The sequence below is a fragment of the Acinonyx jubatus genome, chromosome D1 (genome assembly GCF_027475565.1).
Source record: "Acinonyx jubatus isolate Ajub_Pintada_27869175 chromosome D1, VMU_Ajub_asm_v1.0, whole genome shotgun sequence".
Classification (NCBI taxonomy): Eukaryota; Metazoa; Chordata; class Mammalia; order Carnivora; family Felidae; genus Acinonyx; species Acinonyx jubatus.
Window position 1 is genome coordinate 18,441,383 of NC_069390.1, and position 24,225 is coordinate 18,465,607.

At 54.8% G+C, this 24,225-nt stretch overlaps 1 protein-coding gene across 1 annotated transcript in view; it reads left to right on the plus strand.

Moving 5' to 3' along the window:
• Window positions 1-4,025: 4,025 nt before the first annotated feature.
• ALX4 (ALX homeobox 4) overlaps window positions 4,026-24,225 on the plus strand; it is a 47,212-nt gene continuing 27,012 nt past the window's right edge. The window contains exon 1 of the mRNA XM_027072844.2: window positions 4,026-4,637. Within this exon, the coding sequence (XP_026928645.2) occupies window positions 4,187-4,637 (451 nt within the window). The 5' untranslated portion in view covers window positions 4,026-4,186. The remainder of the gene's footprint in view (window positions 4,638-24,225) is intronic.

Sequence of the window (24,225 nt, forward strand, 5' to 3'; positions counted from 1 at the left end):
GGGGATGTGCCTGCTAGGGGTGGGGGTGCAGGACTTAAAGCAGAGGGCCCTGCTGACCCCCATCATTCCCGGTATGCGGTGAGGTAACGGGAAGTACAGAGATATGGCCAAGCCAGGGTGTCAAGGGCAGCTGGGGCAACTTCAAGACAAACAGCAAGCCAGGGGGAGTGTTGGCTGCAGGAGAAAAAACTCACCGGGAGAGCAGAGGCTGGGCCAAAACCTGGCTTCAGATGGCTGGCAAGCCTAGTGGGGGAACTGAGTGGCTTGGCTTTTAGCAAGGGAAGGATGGATGGATGGATGGATGGACGGACGATGGGCAGATGGGCGGGCTGGTGGACGCACAAATGATTGAATGCCCACAGACAGAAACAACCAGCTACTCTTATTAGTGTTCTCTCCTGAAAGGTGTGTTTGTAGGGACTTGAGAGAGGGGGTCGGTGATGGTTTTCATGAGGGAAACCATGCCCCGCCTATTGTCTCCAGATCCCAGGCAAACCCACACACAGGCACTCGCTTCCTCGCTCCCAGCCAAGTGCTCACTCTTTCTGAGTCCATCCATAAGATACAATGTAGAAAGGTAGAAGGCAGTGGTGCTGGTTCCAAGGAGCTCCGTGCCTAGAAGGGGCTCCAGCTGAGGGCACCAAATGCTGTGAGTGCTCAGGGTTTGGAATTTCCCAGGTAGCCGAGGAAAGGGCTGAATAATGAGGCAGTAATTCAACAGGTAACAAAAGCGCAGGTGGGTAGGTGGTGAGAGGCAGCACCCACAGAAAGCTTCCTGGGACTCGGGTTTTCTGGCACTGAGAGCACGCCGTGGGGCAGAGGTTACCGGAGAACGTCGCGGTTACACCTGTGCCTGCCTTGCACCCATGCATTTCGATGCTCGTGCTCTTCTCTTCATGCCTGGGCCTGGAATCTTGGGGGAGAAGTGGAAGAGGTTGCTGCCACCCTGTAGGTGTTCAGGTGGCTCCTGGGTACATGGACAAGGGCAGCCTGCTCCTTGGGCACTCCTTGGTAAAGATTCGCCAGGACGCTGCTGGACCGCATGCCGTTTTCGATGGTCCATTCAACACGCATTTTATGAGGACCCACGATGTGTCAAGACCCGTAGCAAACAAAACAGGACGGGCCCCTGTTCTAAGTGAGCTCACTATTTTCGTGCAGCCTCAGAGAGGCAGGCTCTTAATTCTGTCGCTTCATTCCTGAGGAGGGGGAGGGAGAGCAACTGATTGCTTTTGGCTAAAGGAAACCAAAGACCCTTGAACTAGTAGGAGCTAGTATGGCAAAAACGGGCAGTGGATGGAACCCTGGGTCCACAGCTCGGGCTTTAGTATTTTATTTCACAAATATCTGTGCGGCACCAGGCGTGGCCGAGGCTGTCCTCTAGGAGCCTCTGACCAGTGAGGTCAAGATTCACACTGACCCAGGGCGCCTGTGTGGTTCAGTCTGTGGAGCATCCGACTTCGGCTCAGGTCATGATCTCACGGCTTTGGGTTCGTGGGTTCGAGCCTCACATCGGACTCGTGCTGACAGCTCAGAGCCTGGAGCCTGCTTTGGATTCTGTGTCTCCCTCTTTCTCTGTCCCTCCCCCACTCACATTCCGTGGGTGCGTGCATGCGTGTGTGTGTGTGTGTGTGTCTCAAAAATAAACAAACATGTTTAAAAATTTTTTTAAAAAGATTCACACTGACCTGATCAAACTAGACAACAAGGTCCAAGAAAGAGACTCAGCACGTGGGAGAACCAAATCCCATTGGGTGGCGTGGGAAGGCTTTCTGGAGGAAGGGACTCTAGCTGGACCCCAGATCATTAACGAGACAAAAGCACACGCTCCAGATTGGGGAGTTCTAGGCAGAGGAAACCCCTAAACTGCTGTGCGCAGGCAGAACTTGGCAGTTTCTAAGAACTGAAAGAAATTGGACAGGAACATTTGGGACAATGGGAAGCTCATCCACTTTTTACTATCTGAGGCTGGAAAATCAGATGGTTTCTCTGAATTTCAGTCTACTCATCTGCAAAATGGGTAGGACAAGGTGAGCATTGCCACACACTGTTTGGGGGTGGGGGTGGGGATTGGGGCATGACCTGTGGATGGCTTCTGGCACAATAGGTGCTTAATAAATATAAGATGACATATCTGCATGGCTTACGTCTGCGGGCCAGAGCCGCTCAGGTCCCCATGGGCAGGGGGAGGGGTTCGGACCCGCGCACCCCTGGCCTAGGTTTTCGGAATATCTTTATTAACGAGCACTTCAAGGTAAGCCGCGATGGAAACCAGATGTGGGATTGAGCAGTCGGCGGCCGGAGGCAGAGCAAGGAGCAGAGATACCAAGGGAGTGGGGTGGGGGTGAGGATTAGCCCGGATGAGGTTGGGAGTAGAGGCACAACCCACCCCCCCCAGGTCTTTTTTTCTTTGGGATATGGTAGGTTCAGAAAATGGATTTCCGACCCACGTGCCTGGGTTCACGATGCTCAGGCCCTCTCTCGTTTTACTTTGCCCCTTTACTGCTCACCCCATCCCCAGCCTCCCTTGAGGGAAGTCCTCAATCCGCGGATTTTCCCTGCAGTTTGTCATAAACTGCTCTGAGCGGTCTCCTTCAAACTGACTCATTCCCCAGTGGGAGACCCGTCTCCTCTGCGCTTGGCGTTTTCGCTGTCCCCGATGCCATCCCTGGACCATGGAGGGACTAGCCACGGCATGGTGTCCAAGGCAGGCGGGCCTCAGCCAAGTGACCACACCTGTCTGAGCCTCAGTTTGTTCATCGAAAATTGGGGGCCCCAACTTCCCACCACTCACAGTTGTTGTGAGATACAATCGATGACTAACCCTGGGGAAAGGGCTGGACGCACCTTAAAAGTTCTTTTCCCTTGCTGTGACTGGTCCCAGTGTGCCCCGCGTCGTCGCCTAGGGAAACCACAACCCATCAAATCCAAGCCATCGGTCTCAGGTCGGAGACAGTGAGTGTAGAGAGAGAAGCTGCCTCACCCTTACCCCAAGCCCCGAGCAGGTGACTGTGTGAAGACCAGGCGCAGCCAGCAGGTCTCCCAACCCCTTGCTCTCAACCCCAGACCAAGACCGGAGAAAATCCCCTGGGTTGGGTGCAGTGCTGGGGAGAGAAGGGCTCTGTCCCAGGAGGGGAGGGAGGGGACCGAGCTGTAAGGCTTCCCCAACTTGGCCCATCGAGGGTCTCTCCGGTGCTTGAGTGAACACAGGCCCCTCTGCACCCAGACCCAGCGCCCTTCCAGGGGAGGGAAATAGTTAATAAGACGGGAAAGTGGCCCCGCAGGGGACTAGTGCTTGGTGTGCGTGTTAATTTCATGGAGGGACTGCAAATGGGGAAGAGGGGTTGTAAACAGAGGAAAGGGCACCAGTGGGAAGGCCCAGAGCTGCACCCACAAATTTGGAGGCAAGTGTCCAAAGGACTCACCCATATCGGGAGGCTAGAGACCCTTCAGACTCCACGTGAAAACCTGTTGGGTGTTTTTGTTTCATTTCTTTCTTTCTTTTAATCTGTCACTAAAGTTTTGCCTGCTCCCCTCCCCTAGGCCAAATCGTGGACCCACCAATTCTCTGCCTAGCCTCAGGAGTCCTGGGGGTCCCGTCACCTCTCCGGGCCTAGAATCCCTAGAATCCGAAAGGCCCTCCGGTGCCTCCAGGTTTAATCCCTAGCGAACCAGTTAGTAGCATCTCCTTAAGAGAGAGGAAGGGAGGAGCAGGGAGTGGAAGGAGAGTAGGGGTGGAGGGAGGAGAGAAGGAAGGAGAGAGTCTTGGGGGGTGGAATTCACTCTCCCCCCCCCCTTCAAAACCTTAAGAGAGTTTGGGAGATCTGGTCAACTTTCCCAAACATCTGAATCTTTTTACAGCCCTCCGTTCTTTCCCTGGGCCAGCTGTGGGGAGGGAGAAGGAAGAGAGAGGAGGAGGAGGGGGGGAGAGAGAGAGGGAGAGAGAGGGAGACATAGAGAGAGGAAGAGAGAGAGAGGAGACATAGAGAGAGGAAGAGAGAGAGAGAGAAAGAAAGAGAGAGAGAGAGAGAGAGAGAGAGAAGCGTAGGGGAGGAGGGAGAGCGAGCAGGCCGGCGCGGAGCGCAAGGCCACCGCCTCCTCGCCTCTCCAAACTCCCGGCCAAGGCGCGCGGTGGCGTCCTCGCGCTCTCGCTCGCGCCCCCGCCCGTCGCCCGCGCAGGCCAGGCATGAATGCTGAGACTTGTGTGTCTTACTGCGAGTCGCCGGCTGCTGCCATGGACGCCTACTACAGCCCGGTGTCGCAGAGCCGGGAGGGCTCCTCGCCTTTTAGGGCATACCCGGGCGGCGAGAAGTTCGGCACAACTTTCCTATCGGCCGCCGCCAAAGCACAGGGATTCGGAGACGCCAAGAGCCGGGCCCGCTACGGCGCGGGGCAGCAGGACCTGGCGGCACCCCTGGAGAGCGGCGCCGGGACGCGGGGCTCCTTTAACAAGTTCCAGCCCCAGCCTCAACCGCCGGCCCCGCAGCAGCCGCAGGCGCAGCCGCAGCCACAGCCGCCCGCGCAGCAACCGCATCTCTACTTGCAGCGCGGCGCTTGCAAGACGCCCCCGGACGGCAGCCTCAAAATCCAGGAAGGCAGCGGCGGCCACAACGCGGCCTTGCAGGTCCCCTGCTACGGTGAGTGCACGTGCGGGGCGCTCAGGGCTGGGGACCCCGGGACCGAGGCTTCGGAGCCCTTGAAGCCCACTTGGCTTTCGCGAGGCCGGACTCGGCGGGCTGGGGAGGCGCGGGGCCAAGCAGTGGGGTGGCTCTGGGTCGGCAAATAGGAACCGACTGCTCCGAGGGGACCATGGGATCCGTCCTGCCACCTTCGTATCCTCCAGCCGAGGGCTCGGAGCGTTTGGGCTGTTAAAGACGACCTGGTGTTTGTTTCTCCCCGTCTTCGCCGAACCACTCGCTTTGCGCTGCTTTCCGGGCCGCCTCTGAAGCGGACGCTTCGCAGGGGCTCCGGGCGCGCCGAGGCCAACAGTCCCGGTGCAGCGCTCGCGCGCGGGGCTCCGGGGCTGCGGAGGCCTCGCTCCCCGCAGGCCTGGAGGGAGGCTCCTCGGGCGGCGCTGCAGGTGGGAGCGTCGCAGGTGCCGAGCCCTCTGGGAGCCCGGGGCGCAGTCGGCGAAGCCCGGGATGCCCTGGCACAGGGGGCCACACGGGTGTTGGGCTCCCGACGCCCGGAGTCATCGAAGACCCCAGTTCGCCACCCCACAAACCCACACGCCCGGCAAGCGCGGCTCGCCGCGGAGAGACAGGCCGGCTCACGCTCCAAGCTTTTCTCCTGTGGCCAACCTGGGGGGGGCGACTGGCCTGGAAACAACGGTTTAGGACCGACCCGCAAGAAGTCAGGGAACTGCAGAGCCCGAGGCGGGGCAGTGCTGGGGGAAGAGGGAAGGTTCTGGGTCCTGATTTGGGCCCCCAGGGAACCCGAGGCCTAAATGACCTCCAAGCCCCCTTGAGCTCATAGGCAGGACGTCGTAGGCCTGGGCCCCCAGAGGGTGGAAGATCGGGCTGCCTGAGACCAGAGCAGCTCAGGAGCCTATAGGCCTTCCCTCCCACTGAATCCGGATTGATGAGCCCCAAGCCAGCAGAGAAAACAACCCAGAAGGGAGGGAAAAATTTTCCCTGGGCTAGGAACCCTGGGTACACACTCTCCCTGAGACCTTGGCCTTCAGGCAGGGCCCTGGAGATCAGCTGGTCCTGACAGAGCAATGACTTTGGTTGCACGGGCCCAGGCAGAATGGAGGGACCAAGGTTGGATGGAGAGACATAGGACATGGTGGAGGCTTCGGTGACTAGAACAGCCTCAGGAAAACAGCCCGTGGCACACACTTTCCTACGTTCAAACTAGCTTTCCCAGAGGCTCTGAACCAGTTCTTTAGGTGGTTATTGACACGAACATTTTTACACAATCATACACTTGAGTCTGCGCACACACACAACCTCTTCCTCGTGAGCCAACATGGTCACACACAAATAGACTCACTCGTGTGGCCTCACACATAGTCACACACTCCCAAACCCAAAGGACAGGACTGAGAGCAGATTTAGAAAGTTCCGGTGGCCTTTCCCCACTTCCTCCACCTTTCCTCTCCACCTTCCTGTTGGAATGAGATCAGGCACTCAGATCACAGACACTCACAGCTCCACACAGGTGCTCCTTCCACACTCAGGCAGGCAGGAGCTGTCAGCCCTTGTCAGCAGGCACCCGCCTGCCAGCGCCTCGGCTCAGGCTCCCTCCTCCTGGCCTTGCCCAGGCCCCTCCTGGTCCCTGTCGCAGAGGACTGTTAGGCGAGAGCAAATCACGGCCCGGGAGACCCGTGGAGGCTCACTGTGCAAAGCCAGGAGCCTGATGTGTTTTCTCTCCCACTGCACTGGATTTGCATGTTTTCAAAAATTCACCAGTGGGGCTTCTGAGGAGGAAGAAGCGTTACATAAGAAGAGGTCCCAAGCTGTCTCCAGCCTCTTCTTTGGAAGATGCCTTCAGGTCCAGGGGGGAGGGGGGGGAGGGCTGGCCCCCTCTGGACACCCTCTTCGAGCCCTGCTGGGCCCCCACACACCAGCCTGGCCCTTCCTCTACTCGCCGCCGTCGCCAGTAGAGCAAGTAATTCCTCTGAAGCCCTTTTCCTCATCTGCATCACAGGGAGAGAATGTTGATAACTTACATCACTGGGCGGTAAGTGCCCCCCAACCCCGCAAGGGAGCAAGGGAGAGAGCAAGAGTGTAGTGTACCCTCCTCCAGGTTTCCATCCTCAGCTTCTGTGCTGTTGGGAACCTGTGAACACCCAAGTCTTTGCCCCTGCTGTGGGCAAAGCCATAGGCTGCAGGTTGGGATGAAAGGCAGCCCAGCATCAGCTACAGGACCCCCATGCCCCTGCTGCCTGAGATGGAGGGCAGAGCCACAAACAACACACAGCTCTGTGTATTCTTCCCTGGCCAGGAGGTTTCTGGCCCCTATAAAAAGGAGATTAGGCACATTAAGTCCGAGATGGGAAACCTAGACACCCAGAGGTGAGGCTCTGTCTGCCCTTCACAGAGGCTGCTAGGAGGAGGGCCTCTGGAGATGGCTCTGTGGGAGACTGAGGCACACCTTGGGGACAGTTCTCTCCCACGCTTGGAGGGTGTGGACTCAAAAGGGGGTAAATGAGGTTCAAAGAAAAAAGCCTGGGGATATTCCCAGGAGCTCGGGAAAGGCCTCCTGCACTAGGCTCTACCGCGGCTGCTGTCGGGCTGACTGCGGGTAGCTTGGACTTGGAAACCTCCCTCCCCGCTCTGTTGGTCCCGCGGCTGGAAGCCGGGTTCTCGATCTGCATAACTGCAACTAGCCGGAGGCGAGGCTCGGGAGGCCTCCTCCCGGACCTCAGCCCCGGGAACCACTCCTCGCGTCCGAGCGCCCCTGGGCGAGTGAGGTGCGGGCCTTGGGGGCTGCGCTGGGGCCATGCGGAGAGAGCGCGCGGCGGCGGGGAAGCCGCCTCCAGTCTCCGCCCGCCCGGTCTTCTCGGAGTTGCAGAAAGTGGAGGTGAGAATCCTCTCAAGCTGCAGGCCTGAGATGAACAAGATGACTCCGCAGTGCCTCCGGGTGCAGGGCACAATTTCGATTTTACGAACGCGCCTGCTGCAATTACGACCTCGCCGGGTGCGCACTTCGGCCTTCGAAGTCCTTGCTGGTCCCTGGCCCGTCCTTGGGCTCGTGGGCCCCAGCAGACACGCCAGGTTGGAGACCCTACGTTTCTCAGCGGCGCAAAGCACTTCCTCGTCGTGGGAGTGAGGTCCCCGGCGCCTCGCCCCCAAACCCCGGGCTGCCTCCCCGAGCCGCGAGCCGCGGCCGGCGCGCCAGGCCTCGGCCACGCGCCCCGGGACGCTTCGGGGGAGCAGCCCTGCTCCCTCCTTCTCTTTCGCTTTCGATTCGGTGCACGAAGGTTTTCGTTGCTAGCCGCTACCTTGCCATCCACTCGGCCCTGGCCCCGGCCCCCGAGAGAAGCGCACGGAGCTCAGAGGTCGGGAGACGCGGGCCAGGCCCGAGACCCCTGGGGCGCGGCCGAACCGCTGCTCCGGATTGTCGAATTAGACGCAGCGTTTGAATACTAAGGGCATTTCTTTCCCCGCGCCGACACAGTCCACACACCACCAAATGTGTAAACTCCGCCCGGATCGTATTCGAAGTTAGTCAAAGGACCGGCGTGCGGTTTTGTATAAGAGAAGCCCAAAATCAGACAGCGAGAAATGGAAGAAGCAGTTAAGAGCCCTGGGTGATTGTAGGGGGATCGAGAAAAAACAGCAGCCTGGGAGCTGTGTCGTTGCCGACCCCCGCGCCCTCGTCAATTTTGGAGGAGGAGGTTGAGAAGGAAAATGCTTTTAATGTTTTACATTGTTAATTTCTATAGCCACCAGCGTGCCTCAACAGTCGGCCTAAACACACATGAATTTAAAGAGAAAAACAGAAGACCTAGATTAAAGGGTTAGTAGTTTAAATCAATTGATGTGCACAGTTTTCTTTGTGATAATTTATGTGCAGTGCAGAGGAAAGTTCGAAGAATTGTTCTGTCTGTCTACGCTGGTGTAACTACCATCTGAATCAAGATACAGACATGCATATGGACACGAAAATTTGGGGGGGAAACTTTTGTGTGTGAGTTGTTTTAAGAAAATTTCAGAAGAGACTTCGGAGAGCTGGGCAGCTCCCTTCCCCATCCCCCCCGTTCACGACGGTTGTGTTTCTTGAGTAGGGTGACCTTGTACACCCGGGCATTTGCACCACCCGGACTGGAAAACTTACCGGCTGCACCAGAAACCTTAATGCAGCAGCGGGGCTATCCCGGGGTCACCTAAGCCCGGCCCCCGGTGGGCTGCGAAACAGAGCCGAGGTAGGGAAACAAGTTAAAATACCATTGATAAAATTTCGCCCAAGTCTCTAAGGACTTTCGTTTTGGAGAGCAGCTGGGCACACTTTTCCTGGGACCTACCTTTAGCTCGGCCTCGGCCGCGTTTTTCCTGCGGCTCTGTGCGTGGCTTCGTTTTGATGGCAAATGGAAATATGAAATGGCAAATGGAAATAGGGAGACCTTTGCAGTTATGGGGGTGAGGGCGCCGCTCCTCTGGGTTCGGGCTTCTCCGCTGGCCCTTGGACCAGGGTGCCTGAAGCAGCATGCGGGGAAACCTGGCCAAGCGCCGAGGGAGGGTCCAGGGGCTTGGGTGGCAGAATGGGGAAGCCGTGCTTGGTGGTGAGTGTTTTGCTGCACAGAAACGGGAGAAGGGAAGACGGGCTGTGACCGAGTGCTTGGCTAGAGAGAGGTCCCGGTACCCGAAGCCCTCTGCCACGACCCTTCCCTCCCCCACCCCCTTCTAGACCCAGGCACTGTTTTGGGTGGGGCAGTAAGAGCTCGGTTCTGCGTCTGGGACGCGCCTGCCAGGCGCCATCTGGCCACGTGCTCCTGAAGCTACGGGGTTCCCCAGGCTTCGCTAAAGTGACAAAGCGGGTCACCAGATTAGGAAGACAGCTATGTGCTTACTGCTCCGTGAATTCATAGTTTAAGTCACCGGGTTCCCCTTGCTCGGGGGCTCCGGGCACCACGCGCCTTCCGCCGGGCTGGATTAGACAGAAGGGACCCTTCTTCCAAACAGTTCCCTTTAGCGGAAGAAAGAGGCACCCCTCTCCAGCCAGCAATCCCTCCCAGACCCCGGCTGGTGCTTCTCCGGGATCAGAGCTATTTGTGGCCACCAGGCACCTCCCCTCCCGAGGTGCAGCTCCCCCCCCTCCTTCTTCTGTGGTCTACAAATGTGCAAATGGGCCACACCCCCACCTCCTTGCAAAAGATTCTCCTTAGGGTACAGGGGGTCAAGGTAACCTGGGTCAGCAACTCCTCCGTTACCTGAGAGCTGGTTTCCCTATAAAGGCTGACTCAAGGGTTTCCTAGGAGCTTCCAGTGTGTCCAAGAGGTGTTCTGGGGGCCCCAGACACCAGACCTGCCCACCCACCTCCCATGCCCAGCACATTATGTCACCTTAGCAGAGACTCTCTTCTCTACCCCCATCCCACCCGGAAGCCACCACCAGCACCAAGGAGGAGAGGGAGGGGTGGAAAGGGAGTTGAGGCTTGATTGAGGGGAGGTCTGGAGGAGCAAAAGGCTGGGGATCTGGGTGGCGATTCAGGGCAGTGGATAGTTTCAGGTTTTGGCTCCAGAGGCAGATAAGAGGGTCACCGCGGAGCTCCATTGCACCCAGAGTGCCTTTTTGGAGAGGAGGGTTTCTGGGAAATACTAGGGTGTGTGTGTGTGTGTGTGTGTGTGTGTGTGTGTGTGTGTGTGTCTGAGACAGAGAGTGTGCACGAGAGAGGCACCACCACCTGCCAAGTACCTGTCTTTCCCTGCCACTGCCGGGTGCCTCTGCTTGAGAACGCAGGCTCAGCTCAAAGATGCTGGGCGCGGGCGTGGCTGCATGTTCCAGAAAGAGGGAGAGCCAGTGCGCAATTCATTGGACTCTTAAAGCAGATTGCCTTAAAGCGGATTCTCCTTCCAAACTGGGGGCTGCAGAGCATGGGCATCAGCCCCAAGGCCCTTGCAGATGGACTGCTGGTGACTGGGGTCAGGGCAAAACAGCTGGTTCTCTGCGCCCCCCGAGGGCCCTGGTGAAGATTGAGGGTTTGTGGAGGTTTGGGTGGGGACACTAAGGCCCAGAAGGGTACACATGCTGGGCAGGGTGATAGGGTATACCGGGGCGGGTCTCCACTGCTGTGTGCTCTACAACCTGCATGACTTTGGGAAAACCCTTACCCATCCCCTCCTGGGTCTGAATTTTTGAAATGCAGGAGTTTGGAAAATTTCCAAAAGCCCTCCAGAGGTTTCTGTGATGGTCCCAGTCTGGACCCGCCTTCGCCCCGTTTCCCTGCCCTCCCCTCCCTTGCTTATGTTTTCGTGCAGGAGAAATTGGATACAGTGGACAGAAAGGACTTCACTGGAAGCACAAACGGGTCTTGAGGGTTCCCTGAAGTGAGCTAAGAGGTAGGGGACAAAGTGAGCAGCAGTTCCCAGGATAAGTGGGCTGGTGGTCCTGGAGGGCTCGGTCAGATGCAGGTTCTAGCCTCCAGGTTGTGTTTAAATGCGGAGAGGAACTAACTGCAGAGGGTCTTTGTATCCACAAGTGGCCAGGCTGAAACTGAGGCTCAGGGGTTCCTAGCCCCTCCAGTCCGCTCATGTCCTCTGTCTCCACTTACCTTCCTTCTCTCCACATTTACTGAGCACCTACTAAGTGCCAGCCTTTCTCCTAGGAGAGAACAGAGCGCTTGCCTGCTGTCTTATAGCTTAGATCCTTCCAGATGTAGATCTGTGGGCATAATAAATGTTTACCGGCTTGGAGAATGAACAGAGAACTGAGGTCTCATTACGAGTGTTTCTCAAGCAAGGATAAGCCACCTGTGAGCATATCCCAGTATCTTTGCCTGTGTGAGTGGAGGCCTGGGGGCTTTATGAGCACGCGCACAGGGTGAACTCGGGCTGGCGTGTTCCCCTGTATCGACTGGGTCTGAGTCCTGCTGTCCAAATGCGTTTCAGGAAGTGGCCTTGTGGACTGATTGTGTGCACTCCTGTGTGAGGGACGTGCATATACTTCCTCCCACACTCGCACCTGTTGTACCCCGTGTAGGGGACTGCATGCGTGGTAGGGGGAGCCCGTGTGCCGGTCAGGGGCACCCCTTAGGGCCTCTTGTGTCGGGCATAGCCTCTGCCGCCAGGGTCACTTGCTGGGAGACAGTTTCTAAGCGCCTGTGCATCAGCCACTGTTCTCAGCTTCCCAGGAAGGCCGACTCACCGGGTGGCAGGAGAGTCCCCATGTGGCCAGGAGACACAGAGCCCTAGAGTCTTCCTGGGGCCCTGGCAGGGTCCACCAGGAAGAGACCTCCTCCAACCCTTGAGTATACTCTGTGTTCCGGGTGGCTCGCCGTGGAGGAGAAACCATCACGGGTGCCATTTTTATGCACGTTCCCATCCCATTTAGCAGATGAGCAAACAGAGACCCGGGGAGAAACGAAGCCCTGTAACCAGGTTGGTGGGAAGGCAGAATGCACCGCTGGGTTTTCTCCCTTCTCCTGCGGCTGTGCTACTAGGGGCCGGGGAGGCAGGGGCTGTGCTGCTAGGGGCCGGGGAGGCAGGGGTTGAGGGAATGCCTGCTGGGCTCACCCACTCTCTTCCTCTGCTGTGACTCCTCCAGAAGTCACACACACTCTCTGTGTGCAGCAAATAGGGCAGATGCTACAGCCCCACTCTCCTGAGAAATGAGGTGGCCTCCACCCTGAGAGCCTGGGGAGTCAAGGCAACAGGAGAGCACTGGTGGAGGTCCCTTTGGGACTGCAGGGACTCATCTCATACCGCCTGTGTCCTGGCTGAAACTCCTGATCTCTGCAAGTTTCGCAAAGCCAAGCTTTCTTCCCTAAGCGGGGGAAACCGTGTGGATTAGAGGGTTAGCTGAGGCCACATGGCCAACTTCCTCCTCTCTCGGATAGTCACCTGCCTGGCCCGGGGCATTGGTCATGTCCAGGAGCTTTGGTACTCCCCTGCCGGGCACAGTGGGTCGTGGTGCTGGGGTGGGTATCCCACTCGGTGTTGGAAGAGACACCCAATGTCTGCTGGCCCAAATGTCCTCTTTCACAGACAAGGGGACGGAGATGCTGATTCCAGTTACTGGTTGCTCACCAAACTTTGCCTGTCACTGTGCTGGGCCTTGGCGGGATTCTGAGAAGTGCTGGACACAGCCCCACCTTCAGGTCTGGGGTGGGAGAAAGATCTATAACTTGGCAATTCTCATTCACTGGGGCTGGGGCTGGGGCTGGGGTGGGGGTGCCCCGACTCAGGCTATGGTGTGTGCATGGCAGGAAGGGCTGTCCACAGGGTTTGCAGCTCATTAGAAGTCCCCAACCCCACTCCCAGGTGGGCCTAACCTCGCCTGGTAAGGGAGGGCTCAGAGAAGCGTGGCGAAGTCGGAAGTTGCCACAGACTCCCTGGATCTTCTCTGGAAGCTGAAAAGCCCGAGGCTCCTTCTTCCCTCCCTTCTTCTCTCCCTCCAGCTCTTCTCCAGAGAACCTGGGTTCTAGTCTTGGCTTTGCCATGGAAATGTGCCTTTGGAACAGTACCCTTATCTCCAGGGTGCTACTCAACCTTCTCACTTGTAAATTGGGGCTCTTCCGGCCTATTCTGCCTGTGAGGGAGGAGAGTGTGGGGGCTGTGAGGGTGCAGAGCGATAGAGTGGCTGTAGGTACATCCCGTATGGCCAAGTTCTCTGCCTAGGACGAAGAGCCCCGCCCCCTCATGTTACCCAAGAGCCCCACCCCCTCATGTTATCCACCCTTGAGGGCACTAGGGTGTTGCCGATGGTGGTGGGGAGGTGGGGGGGGGGGTTCTGATCAGGTTTCAAAGCAGGGATGGAGACTTTGGGGTTCCTCCAGATGTACAACCCCCCCTCCCCCACCCCAGTATCCAGGGATCTCCCTGGCCAGGTCTGTAGCCCAACCATCCGTCTGCATGGCTTTGCATCTGCCCCAGCTCAGTGCTGGGACAACTCCACGCCCCCACTGCCAAGAAGGAGCAGAGAAGACAAGCATGCACACAGGTCCCCTGCACAGGTCCCCCATTCTGGGCCTTGGTCTCCTGTCTGTAACCCCCCTGCATGGCACCAGGTGATTTCTGCAGCCCTGGGGTTCTGTGCTATTCCAGACCCGGGATCGAGGTGCTGGGAGAGAGGCGGATGGCTCCTCCGGGATCCTCAGGAGGCCTCCGGGCCCCGCCACGCCGCCAGATCCATTGTACTGAGAGAGGCCCCTCTGGGAGCAGAAAGCTAGTCCAACCCACTGAAGGGGAAGGTCGGACATGCCTGGCCTCGCTCTCTGCCTTAGTTTTCCCATCTGCAGGACAGGGACAGTAATGAGGTGAGTCTGATGGAGGGTGAGGCAACAGGGGGTTTGAGTTGGCAGGGCAGAGCCTCTGTGCTGCTGATACCAGGGGACAGCCCGCTTTTCCTGAGCACTCCTGCCCATGCAGCGGGCAATGTGCCGAATCTTGTGTGCGATTTCATTGAATCCCGGTTGCAGCCCTATGAGCCAGATTCTACTGCCGTCCCTACTTCACCAATGAAGACAGACTCACAGAGGTTGACTAGCTGGCCAAAGGTGGGATTGCTAGGAAGACAGAGGGTAAGTTCTTGATGAGCAAAGGCCCTGAGAACCTGAAAGGTGTTCTTTTGTAGGATGATCCTAATTAGACTTGAGGCCACACTAATGCTGTGAGATTGGAAGACTGGGCTTTGCAAACATGGCTTCCAAAGAGCTCTTCCCTTCTCCACATCTGGGGATCCAGTGGGTGGGGGGGGGGTTCAGGGTGGCCTTGGTGTCCGGCAGGTCAGAGTTCGAGACCTGACTCTGTGACCTTGGGCATGGCTCCTTCACCTATTCAGGCATCCTGCTGAGAAGCGGGGGGGGGGGGGGGGGCGGCGTGCATGACACAGGTGCCTCAAAATGGTATGCGGGATTTCTCCTTGAGTTTCCAGAGGCCCGGGGAACATGCCCCAGAACATCTGGTCAGGGCGGGGTGGAGCTGAGGACCATGTGTGGGACCAGCGATGGGGAAATACTTTCATCGTTTGTCCACATTGTTGCACGCTGTTTTCCCGAGACCCTGAATCAGGGCTTGGTGTATGTTGTAGGTGCTCCATAAATGTTGACAGACAAGTGAATGAATGAATGAGTGAATGAACGAATGAATGAATCATTGAATGAAACAGGATGTGAACATGCTAGGATCTCTAAAAGTCTTTCTATTCTCTTTTCTTTCCTCCTTCCTTTGAATCCAGGCCTGGGATGAGAACCCCACGTCTAGTTCTCTTGCACCCTGGTGGAAAATAGTTTATTCCCCACAGAGATCCCTGTGGAGTATGGGGTGTGGGAGCAGAGAGGTCTTGGGTAGCCCTATTTTGTAGGAGCCTCGTGCCCTCTCAGACTCCATAGTTGGAAGAACACCCTTTTGCCCCCACTGTCCCCCCCCCCCGGCTCTCATCTCAGGGCCACAATCCGGGGTCCAGCTGCTACACCCGGGCTGGCTCTATCGAAATGGGTAACCTCCCTCCCTACCCTGCTCTTCTCCCCAGGTCTCCCCATTTCCTGCAGTGAGTGCTAGGTCCTTCCTGTCTGCAGCCCCACCCCTGCCCGCTCCACTCTGGACCCCTTGTTCCTTCCTGCTGCCTGCCTGGCAGGGCCACCTGAGAGCTACTAATGTTCCTGCCTGGGTACCGCATCTACTCTGCCTTAGCCTCTTGGGGTTCTGACACCACACACACACACACACACACACACACACACACACACACACACGGGATGCAGCCCTCTGTTCTGGCAAGGATGCCATCCTGAGATCACAGCCCAGACAGGATGAAGCATTTAGACCTGAGCCTGGGATGTAGTTAGCACTGGGGCAGCAGCATGTGCCGGGCCCTGTGGGGGACGATGTGGACAGAGAGGCAGAGGGGACTCTGACGGAAAGGCTCCCTCCTCCCTCTTGAGAGAGGGAATACTGTGTAACCACCGCGGTGAGGAGTGCCCTGCCAGAGGCTTCTCGGCCCCACAAATCCTGCAGGTTTGTGCCCTGTGGCAGGGAGGTGTAGGGCATTTGGCAGTGAGCGAGTTGATCCGCAACCTCAGGGAGCTGGATGTGCAGAAGTGAGAGTCCCCAGGGAAAGTGCAAATGGACTGGGGCTTTGTGGGTATGGACTTTCGAGGTTGGACTTTGGAGGCGGAAGAGGAGCTCACGCGGAAGGAGCCAGAAACGGCCCCCTTGACTCAGGAAACAGCGTTGCACAAAGGTTTGGGTCAGGAAGATACTGGCAACGTTCGGAAAAGAGCAAGCGTGCGGCGTGCAAGGGCACACTGGATACAGGCGAGATGGGGCCTGAGGAAGGGCAGAGGCAAAGCCAAAAACGATGTCCAAGCTCCGCTGAGGGGTCTGGACCCTGAGCAACGCGGTGAGAGGCCATGGTCCCAAGCTGAGTGTTCTTTGTGCCTAATCAGGTGTCCTTTTTAAAAATTCAAACTCTCTGGGGCGCCTGGGTGGCTCAGTCGGTTGGGCGACCGACTTCGGCTCAGGTCGTGATCTCACGGTCCGTGAGTTCGAGCCCCACGTCGGGCTCTGTGCTGACAGCTCAGAGCCTGGAGCCTGATTCAGATTCTGTGTCTCCCTCTCTCTCTGACCCTCCCCCATTCATGCTCTCTCTCTGTGTCTCAAAAATCAATAAAGGTTAAAAAAAATTTTTTAAATAAAAATTCAAACTCTCTTTTTTAAATAGGGGTGATTTTTTATTGTGGTAAAATAGAACATAAAATTTGCCATTTTAACTAAGTGAACCATTCAGTGACAATTAGTACCTTCTTCATGGCGTGTCACCATCACCACCGTTTATTTCCAGAACTCTTCATCCCAAACAGCTCCATTAAACACTAAATGACTCCCCTTCTCCCTCTCCACCGCATTGCTGGAAACCTCCATTTTAGTTTCTGTCTCTGTGCATTTTCTTACTCTGGGTACCTCGTGGAAGTGAGGTCATACAGTATCTGTCCTTCTGTGTCTGGCCAGTTGAACACCTTCTTTGGAGAATCGTGTATTCACGTCTGTTGCCCATCTTTTGGATTGGGTTGCTTGTTTGTATGTTGTTGATTTGCAGGAGCTCTTTATATATTCTGGCTAATAATCCCTCATCCGATATATGATTTGTAGATATTTTTTCTCATTCTGTGGGCTGTCTCTCACTCTCTGGATAGTGTCCTTTTGACGCACAGCAGATGTTAATTTGGATGAAATCCAATTTATCCATTTTTTTCCTTTTGTTGCCTGTGCTTCCGATGTCACATCCAAAGAAGTCATCGCTAACTCACGTGTCATGAAGAATTTCCCCCTGTGTTTTCTTCTAAGAGCTTTATCGCTTTTGCTCTTAAGTTGAGGTGCATTTGGAGGAAGGATCCAGCTCTATTCTCTCGCACTTAGATATCCAGTTTTCCCAGCACCATTTGTTGAAAAGACCGCCCTTTCTCTGCTGAATGGTCTTGTCGCCTTTGTTGAAAATCAATTGGCCGTATATTTAAGAGTTAATTTCTTGATTCTCTATTCTGTCCTATTGGTTTGTCTACCTGTCCCCGGCGTGGCTTTCTGAGGTGAAGTTCAGAATCCCAGAATACAGGGAACTTCAAAAGTCATCCTTCCATCCCTTTTCCTCCAAGCTGATGACTAACCAGCCAAAGAGATCCAGCTCAGGGACACGTTTGTTTTCCAGGAACCAGAGCTGGTAAGAAGGGGCGGGGGGGCAGAGCCGTTGGCAAGGGTACCAGAACTGTGCCCTTGGTCTCTGGCTAGGCCCCTGGCTATTTAGGAGCTCCAAGTATGTGATCTGACCCTCCTGTGGGACACGGCCTTTGAGAAAATTCCCATGTGTGCTTAGGGTCCACACACCATTGGGGCCACTCCTGAGAGGCCCAAATCTGGGACCTCTTCATTCAGGAAGATGATCCCAGAGCCCCCTCCCCGTGGACCAGGTGGAAGCTCCAGGGGGGAAGCCCCCATCCACCCTAAACCAGCTTCACGCTGTTGGCCCTGTGTCTTGAATATTTTCTGCTTGATTCCCATGAGAGGGACTTGCCGCCCCCTGTCTTCCTACCCCAGCCATCCTAAGTACTGTCTGGTGAACACCATAGCCCCGGGGTTGAGGCTCCAGGGCTAGAAGCGATTCTGCGCCCCCTACAGGTGACCAGAGAGGAGGGAGATGCAAAGCAATGGCGGTCACTGCTGGTGGAGGGGCTCCCTGGTGAGCCCAGTGCCTCTTACCTTAAAGTCCCCCAGCCCCAGTGATTAAACAGAGACCTGCTTGAGCCTGGTCTCCTCACCGGGTGCCTGAAGACGAGGGACAGGCACACTCTCTAGTATTCTGGGATCTTGTGCAAACTGTGTTCAGCCCACAACTGGGTTCACAGGCAGCCTGAAGCTTAAATGCCTTTGGTTTGGGGAGGCTGGTATATCAAGACCTGGAAACAGATGTCACCCTGTACAGCTGAGGGACCTGGGACAAATTGATCGGCCTCTTTGCCCCAACGTTCCTTCTCTGTAAAGTGAGGATAAGAATACTATCAACCTTTTGGGAATTCTGTGAGAATTAAATAAGATAATATGGGTAAAGAACAAGTTCTTAAAGCAGAATAAGTACTCAATCAATATTAGCTGTTATTACTGGGAGGATTTTTCTGGAACCCTGACTATGTCAGGCTGGTCAGAAGCTTTGATGGGCAATTGTAGTTGACTTGGATACATCAAATTGGAAAGTGAATAAATTCCTACTGAATCTACACTGGGTGGTTGACACAGTCTTTTACAATATGGATGAGTGATAAAGGGGTGGAGGCTGCCCATCTGCCTTAGCAGTGGGACAGGGAGGGTCAAGGAGGGACAAGGAGGGCACCCCCAGGTCGCTCAGAACCTCCAGCCCGTGTCTCCCCAGGCTGCTGCATCGTGTACCCAGGCGTCATGAACTGGGACATAACTTTCTCTTTTCCCCTTCCAAAAGTCTGTTCTCTGAGTTCATGGGTCCTGAGGTCCCCAAGGGCGTTGTGCTCACTTCCGCATGAGCACAGGGCTGGGCGCGGAGAGTGTCGGGCTCGGGGCATGTCAGCGAGGCTCTGCACCCACTCTGGGCCCCAGCACACTTGTCTACGATCAAGGGAGTAATTAATGGTGGGTGTCACTCACGGGCCAGACCCACGCTGGGATCTTTCACTGAAGCCTCTCAGGAAGTATTAATCCTCCTAATTTACAGATGAAGCAGGTGAGACCCAGAGAGGGCAGGTGCCTAAGCGGCCCGCTTGAATGAAGCCAAAGGGCCTTGTTCTTCTCCATTCCTCTGCCCTTAAAGCTAATATTTGTCGCTTGGTGACCTCATGCCTGTGTATCTGTGAGACACCATCAAGCATGTGGGAGAGCTCAGTACATTGTGGAGTGGGGTGCACCTGGGGGGTTCAAGATATAGCACACCGTCTTCCCCTCTCCCCTGCGGTGATGACCACACTCCCTGACTGCCCGGGCCTCATTTCTCTCCTGACAACCAGGCCAGCCCAGCCCGGGGTCCCCTGTGTGTTGGGTGCAGCTCCATGGGCGAGGAGGGAGGAGCCAACCAACCCCGCCCCCTGCAAACTCATGATAACTGACCACACGTGCACCGGCCTCCTCATTTGCTTAGCATCAGCATCTGGACCAGGGTTGAGGAGAAAAGTTTCCTGGGGCGCCTGGGTGGTTAGTCGGTTAAGCATCTGACTCTTGGTCTTGGCTCAGGTCATGATCTCAGGGTTCGTGGGTTCAAGCCCCGCACTGGGCTCCACACCGATAGCACAGAGATTCTCCGCTTGGGATTCTCTCTCTCTCTCCTCCTCCCCTCTGCTCCCTCCCCGCCATCCCTGCTTGCACTCGTGCATGTTGCCTCTCTCTCTCTCAAAAATAAATAAGTAAACTTTAGGGGGGAAAGTCTCCTGAGCCAAGGCAGGTGAATGGTCAGTGAGGGCCGGGCTTCCTTCCCGAAGGCGTTTTCCTGACCCTTGTTTACCTAATGAGCCTTACAGGACTCAGCCTCTTGGAGAAGATCCGCAGAAGTCAGCTTTCTGCTACACAAAGTACATTCTCACTGTTTTACGGGATGCCTCCTTCTCCTGAGAAGTAGTAGCAGGTGGAAAAGAGATGAGCTTCTCACACATCCTCTGCAGATGAAGGTTTTCTAGGTAGAAGGCACACACTATACATTTTAAAGCAGAGACTGATTTGAATTTTTTTTTTTTTTTACTCCAGATGAGCAAACGTCAACAATGCACCATTTTCCCCCAACACATAAATACTGGAATGTTGAGGATTATTTATACTTACATACCCATGGGGTGGGCAAAACACTTGGAACCCATCTGCTCTAAATCTCAGCCATTTAGATGGAAACTCTAACGAAGAGCTTAGATACAAGTATGGTCTAGAAATTTTGGAAATGTAGCCATTTGATAGTTACAAAGGTGGAATTTTTTTAAGGCTAAAATTGAATAGTCTTCTTCATCTTTATCAATCTGGAAAAATTGTAACTGGTAGCCTTCCAATTAACCCAGCCATTAGGGGAGCCTGGGTGGCTCAGTCGGTTAAGCGTCTGACTTTGGCTCCGGTCATGATCTTGCTGTGAGTTCGAGCCCTGCGTCAGGCTCTGTGCTGACAGCCTGGAGCCTGCTTCAGATTCTGTGTTTCTCTCTCTCTCTTTTTAATACTGATGCCTGTGTCCCACCGGGTCACAGTGGGTTGGGTCAGAGGGCAGCCTGGACGATGGAATTAAAAAGCCAGGTTGATTGCAATGTGGGGCCACACTTGAGGCTTGCTCCCACAGCCTCTTCTTGAACGACTAGAGAATGATCGGTACTAACAGAACTCCTCTCTCTCTCTCTCTCTTAAAAATAAATAAACCTTAAACAATTTTTTTTTTTTAAATTCAGCTACTAGTTTTCTCTTCTCATCCCAGGGGAGAAAAATCTTGCTTTTTTCAGCTTAGAAAAGATTCGTTAGGTTTGAATAAACACATTTGGAGAAAGAAAACGCTTGATTTGGGTGAAAGAAAGCAAATTTTCTCCAGGCCCACGTGGTCCTTCTGCAGGCTCAGACATTCAGTTATTTAACAAGATTAATTCAGTGCATCAGGTACTCAGTTGGGCTGCAGCTTGGGTAACGGAGCTCGGCAGGACACCCCCCCTGCCTGTCGTAAGGGGATTGTCCAATGGCCCGGGGCTACTGATCTACTCTCGCAAGGCTTTGTGATGAGCGATTTAATCACTAGGGGCCCTTAAGGGAGCTCCGAGGAGGGTGTGGCAGGGAATCCACAGGCAGGAGCTGAGTGAGACCAGCCCGGGAAGGTGACCTGGGGTTCACGAGGCGGAAAGGGCCCCACCTGGCCCTGAATCAGCAGGGTTAGTTTCTCTATGACAGCAGCAGCGGCGCATTTCTGGAATGGCCTCTCTCGTCACTGCCCACCCCAGATGCCTTTCAGATGGTATGGTATGATGGGTGGAAGGCACTGGATGTTCCCACTGCGAAATTCTTGAGCAGTTAAACTATTTAATGGAAGGGTCTTTTCTTTAAAACACACTAAAGTTTTAAGCAAGAATGTATCAAAATAAGTGTAACGTCTCATTCTTACAGTGGTTTCAAGTGTTACGTATGTGGGAAACGGGGGACTAGATTGGAAGGGGGCGTTTGCAGGTTGAGTGACTTTGCTTTGCTCTTGCAGCTGCCTTGGCCTAGCTTGACCCCAAATAATAACCATATTAGTTTATCCAGGGGGACTCCCACTGACGGAGGCACAAAGAACACTCAGCTTGGGATCGTGGGATATATGCATCCTTGCACGCTGCGTCCTTCAAAACTCACAGACATTCTGGGATGTGCATGTTCTCAGCCTCACTTTACAGATGAGGAAACCACAGCACATAGAAGCTAAGTCATACCCTTCAGTGACAGAGCCACTGGTGGCTTGGGAACCTCCTCAGTAACCTTCCTTAGACTCTCCATTTCTTTGATAGGGAAAACTGACATTTCCTCATCTTAGGTAAAGTGCTAGCTAAGCACAGCTTCAACACACCCCGCCAATCAGACTGTTGCCTCAGAGCCCCTCCTACAGAGAGATCTGGATTTGCTCCCTAAAACTACCACCCTCCACTTCGCCTGGCCTAGATGGCCATGCTCTGTCCAGCAATCTGCACCACAACCACTGCCTCCCTCATGAAGGTGGGCCTTTTGAAGAAAGGGGCCTTTGTTGGGCTTTGTATTTCCACCACCTGAAACTTTGCCTGCACATAGCTGGTGTTCCAGAAATGTTGCTGAATGAATGAATGAATGAATGAATGAACGAATCAAATAAGTGGTAGAATTGGAAATCAAGTCTGTCCCACTCCAACGATTTCTCATTCATTTCATTTCACCTAGTGCAGGATTTAAGCTTCTCTGTCTTAACTGCCTTGGGTCTGAAAGTACTATTATAGTGCCTCCTTGGGGGAGACTGCGGATTCGGGCTTTCTCCCTGTTACAGAGGAGGAGTAGAGGCTCAGAGGACTCTGTGGGAGGTGTTTAGGGACAAGCCCAAGGCCGCATGCTTTGGTGGAGGCAGAATGGGGCAATGGGCAGAAAAACCACTTGAAATCAGGAGACAGGGGTCTCCCACTGACAGGCTGTGTGATCGCTCAGGACCTCCGTATCCTTCCTGTAGGGGAGAGGGTGGCCTAGTGTGGTCTCTGAGTTCTGAGGCTTCTTGCCAGGGTGAGGGGTGGGTTTGGGAGGCTCCTTCTGCTTCTCCGGCAGCAGACCCAGCCCCGGCCGGCACCCCTTCCCCTGTAAGGTGTCAGAATCTCCTCCAGCCATGGGAGGCAGAGCTTGGAGATGAGACCTGGGCTGGGCCTGGAAGGTAGGAGCTGGGGAGCTTCCAGTCTCCTTGAGGAGCAGCTAACAGGGGGGTGTGAGTTCTGATAGAAGTCAAGACCCCCACCCACCCTAGTAAATATCAGGAGGTGATGTCCAAGTGTTCCATCATAAGTGGGGCTTTTTAGGGTGATCCTAAAACTCAGTTTAGATTAGTCCTCTGAGGTGTGAATTACTCCTATGGCTCAGTCGTGTCTTTTGGTGACAAGATGAAGCCTGCCTTCACTCCCTCCAAAAGCCTGTGTGTGTAAGAAAGACGACCCATCACTGCCTTCAGAGGCACCAGGCAGGACACTGGGCTTGGAGCTGGGCCATCGGGGTTCCAATCCCAGCTCTACCCGCCACCCCCCTCCCCGCCCCCAGCTGTGTGATCTTGAGCAAGTTGTTAAACATCTCAAGACCTCAGTTTCTTTATCTGTAAAATGGGAGTGACAACACCAAGCTCCTGGGAATCGGGAGAATCAAATGAGATCGTGGATGGGTCAGCACTGCTCAAAGGGATTCTGTGCCTGTTTTCCCTACTGTCACCAGCCCTGGTGGGAGGCCCCTGTCTAAGGCTCCTCCTTGGTAATTAGGACCTGCATAGTTGGGAGAGTTGGAGGCATCCTGTTTTACCATGAAGTCTTGCCAAGACTTCTTTGGTTTTCAGTAACTCTGTTCAAGCCCATGCCATCGCTGAAGACTCCCCTGACTTTTTCAAGCAGAACTGACCACTCCTCGTTGTGGACCCCGCTGTGCCCGGGACACAGTGCTCTTGCCCTTCAGGCCCTGGGACAGTTGACCGCTATTACTTGCCTGTCCCCTCCATGAGGCTGTGACCAAAGGGAAGTGCTTGATGAACAGACACCCGAGTGAACCAAGGAGCGAGGGTGTGAGCGGATGCAAACCCAGACACAGCATCAGGAGAGGACGCGGAAAAGAATTTGGGGGTGTAGGCTGGGAGGTGGAAGGGACCTAGCCCTGGAGAGAGCAGGCTGAAGCCAGGACAAGGGCCCCAAGGGACACTGGCTTATGCACTTTCTTTCCTTTTTCCAATTCGTTTCATTGCGATAAAGCACACATCACATGACATTTACCATCTTCACTTTTTTTAATTGAAGTACAGTGAACATCTGTTTTTCAGTGCATAGTCCAGTGGTATTAAATACAGTAAAAGGTTGTACAACCATCACCACATCCATCTCTAGAGTTCTTCTCATCTTGGAAAACCGAAATTCTATACCCGTTAACCGCTAACTTCCCATCCCCCTGCCAGCCCCCCGGCAACCACCAACGACTTTCTGTCTCTGTGAACTTGACCGCTCTAGGTACCTCATCTGAGTGGGGCCTTTTTGTGACTGGCTTTGTCAGCATGTCCTCAAGCCGTGCCCATATTGTAGCATAGGTCAGAATTTCCTTCCTTTTTAAGGCTGAGTAATACTCCGTTGTACAGATAGATCACGGTTTGCTCATCCATTCATCTGCCGTGGACAATGACTTGCTCCCATGTCTGGGCTATTGTCAGTGGCTTTCTTATAATTCCTTTTTTTTTTTTTTTTTTTTTTGATATAGGAAACTTCACTCACTCAAACTAATTGTAAGAAAGCTGACATTATAATGGCCTCAAAAAATAAAGTACCTCTTAAAAATGCTGCTGGAAGCATCATGTGCTCCGATTGGGTCATCAGTCACTTCTGATGAGGGTTTTCAAAAGGCTGGGAAAGCAAGGTTCGTTCCCAGAG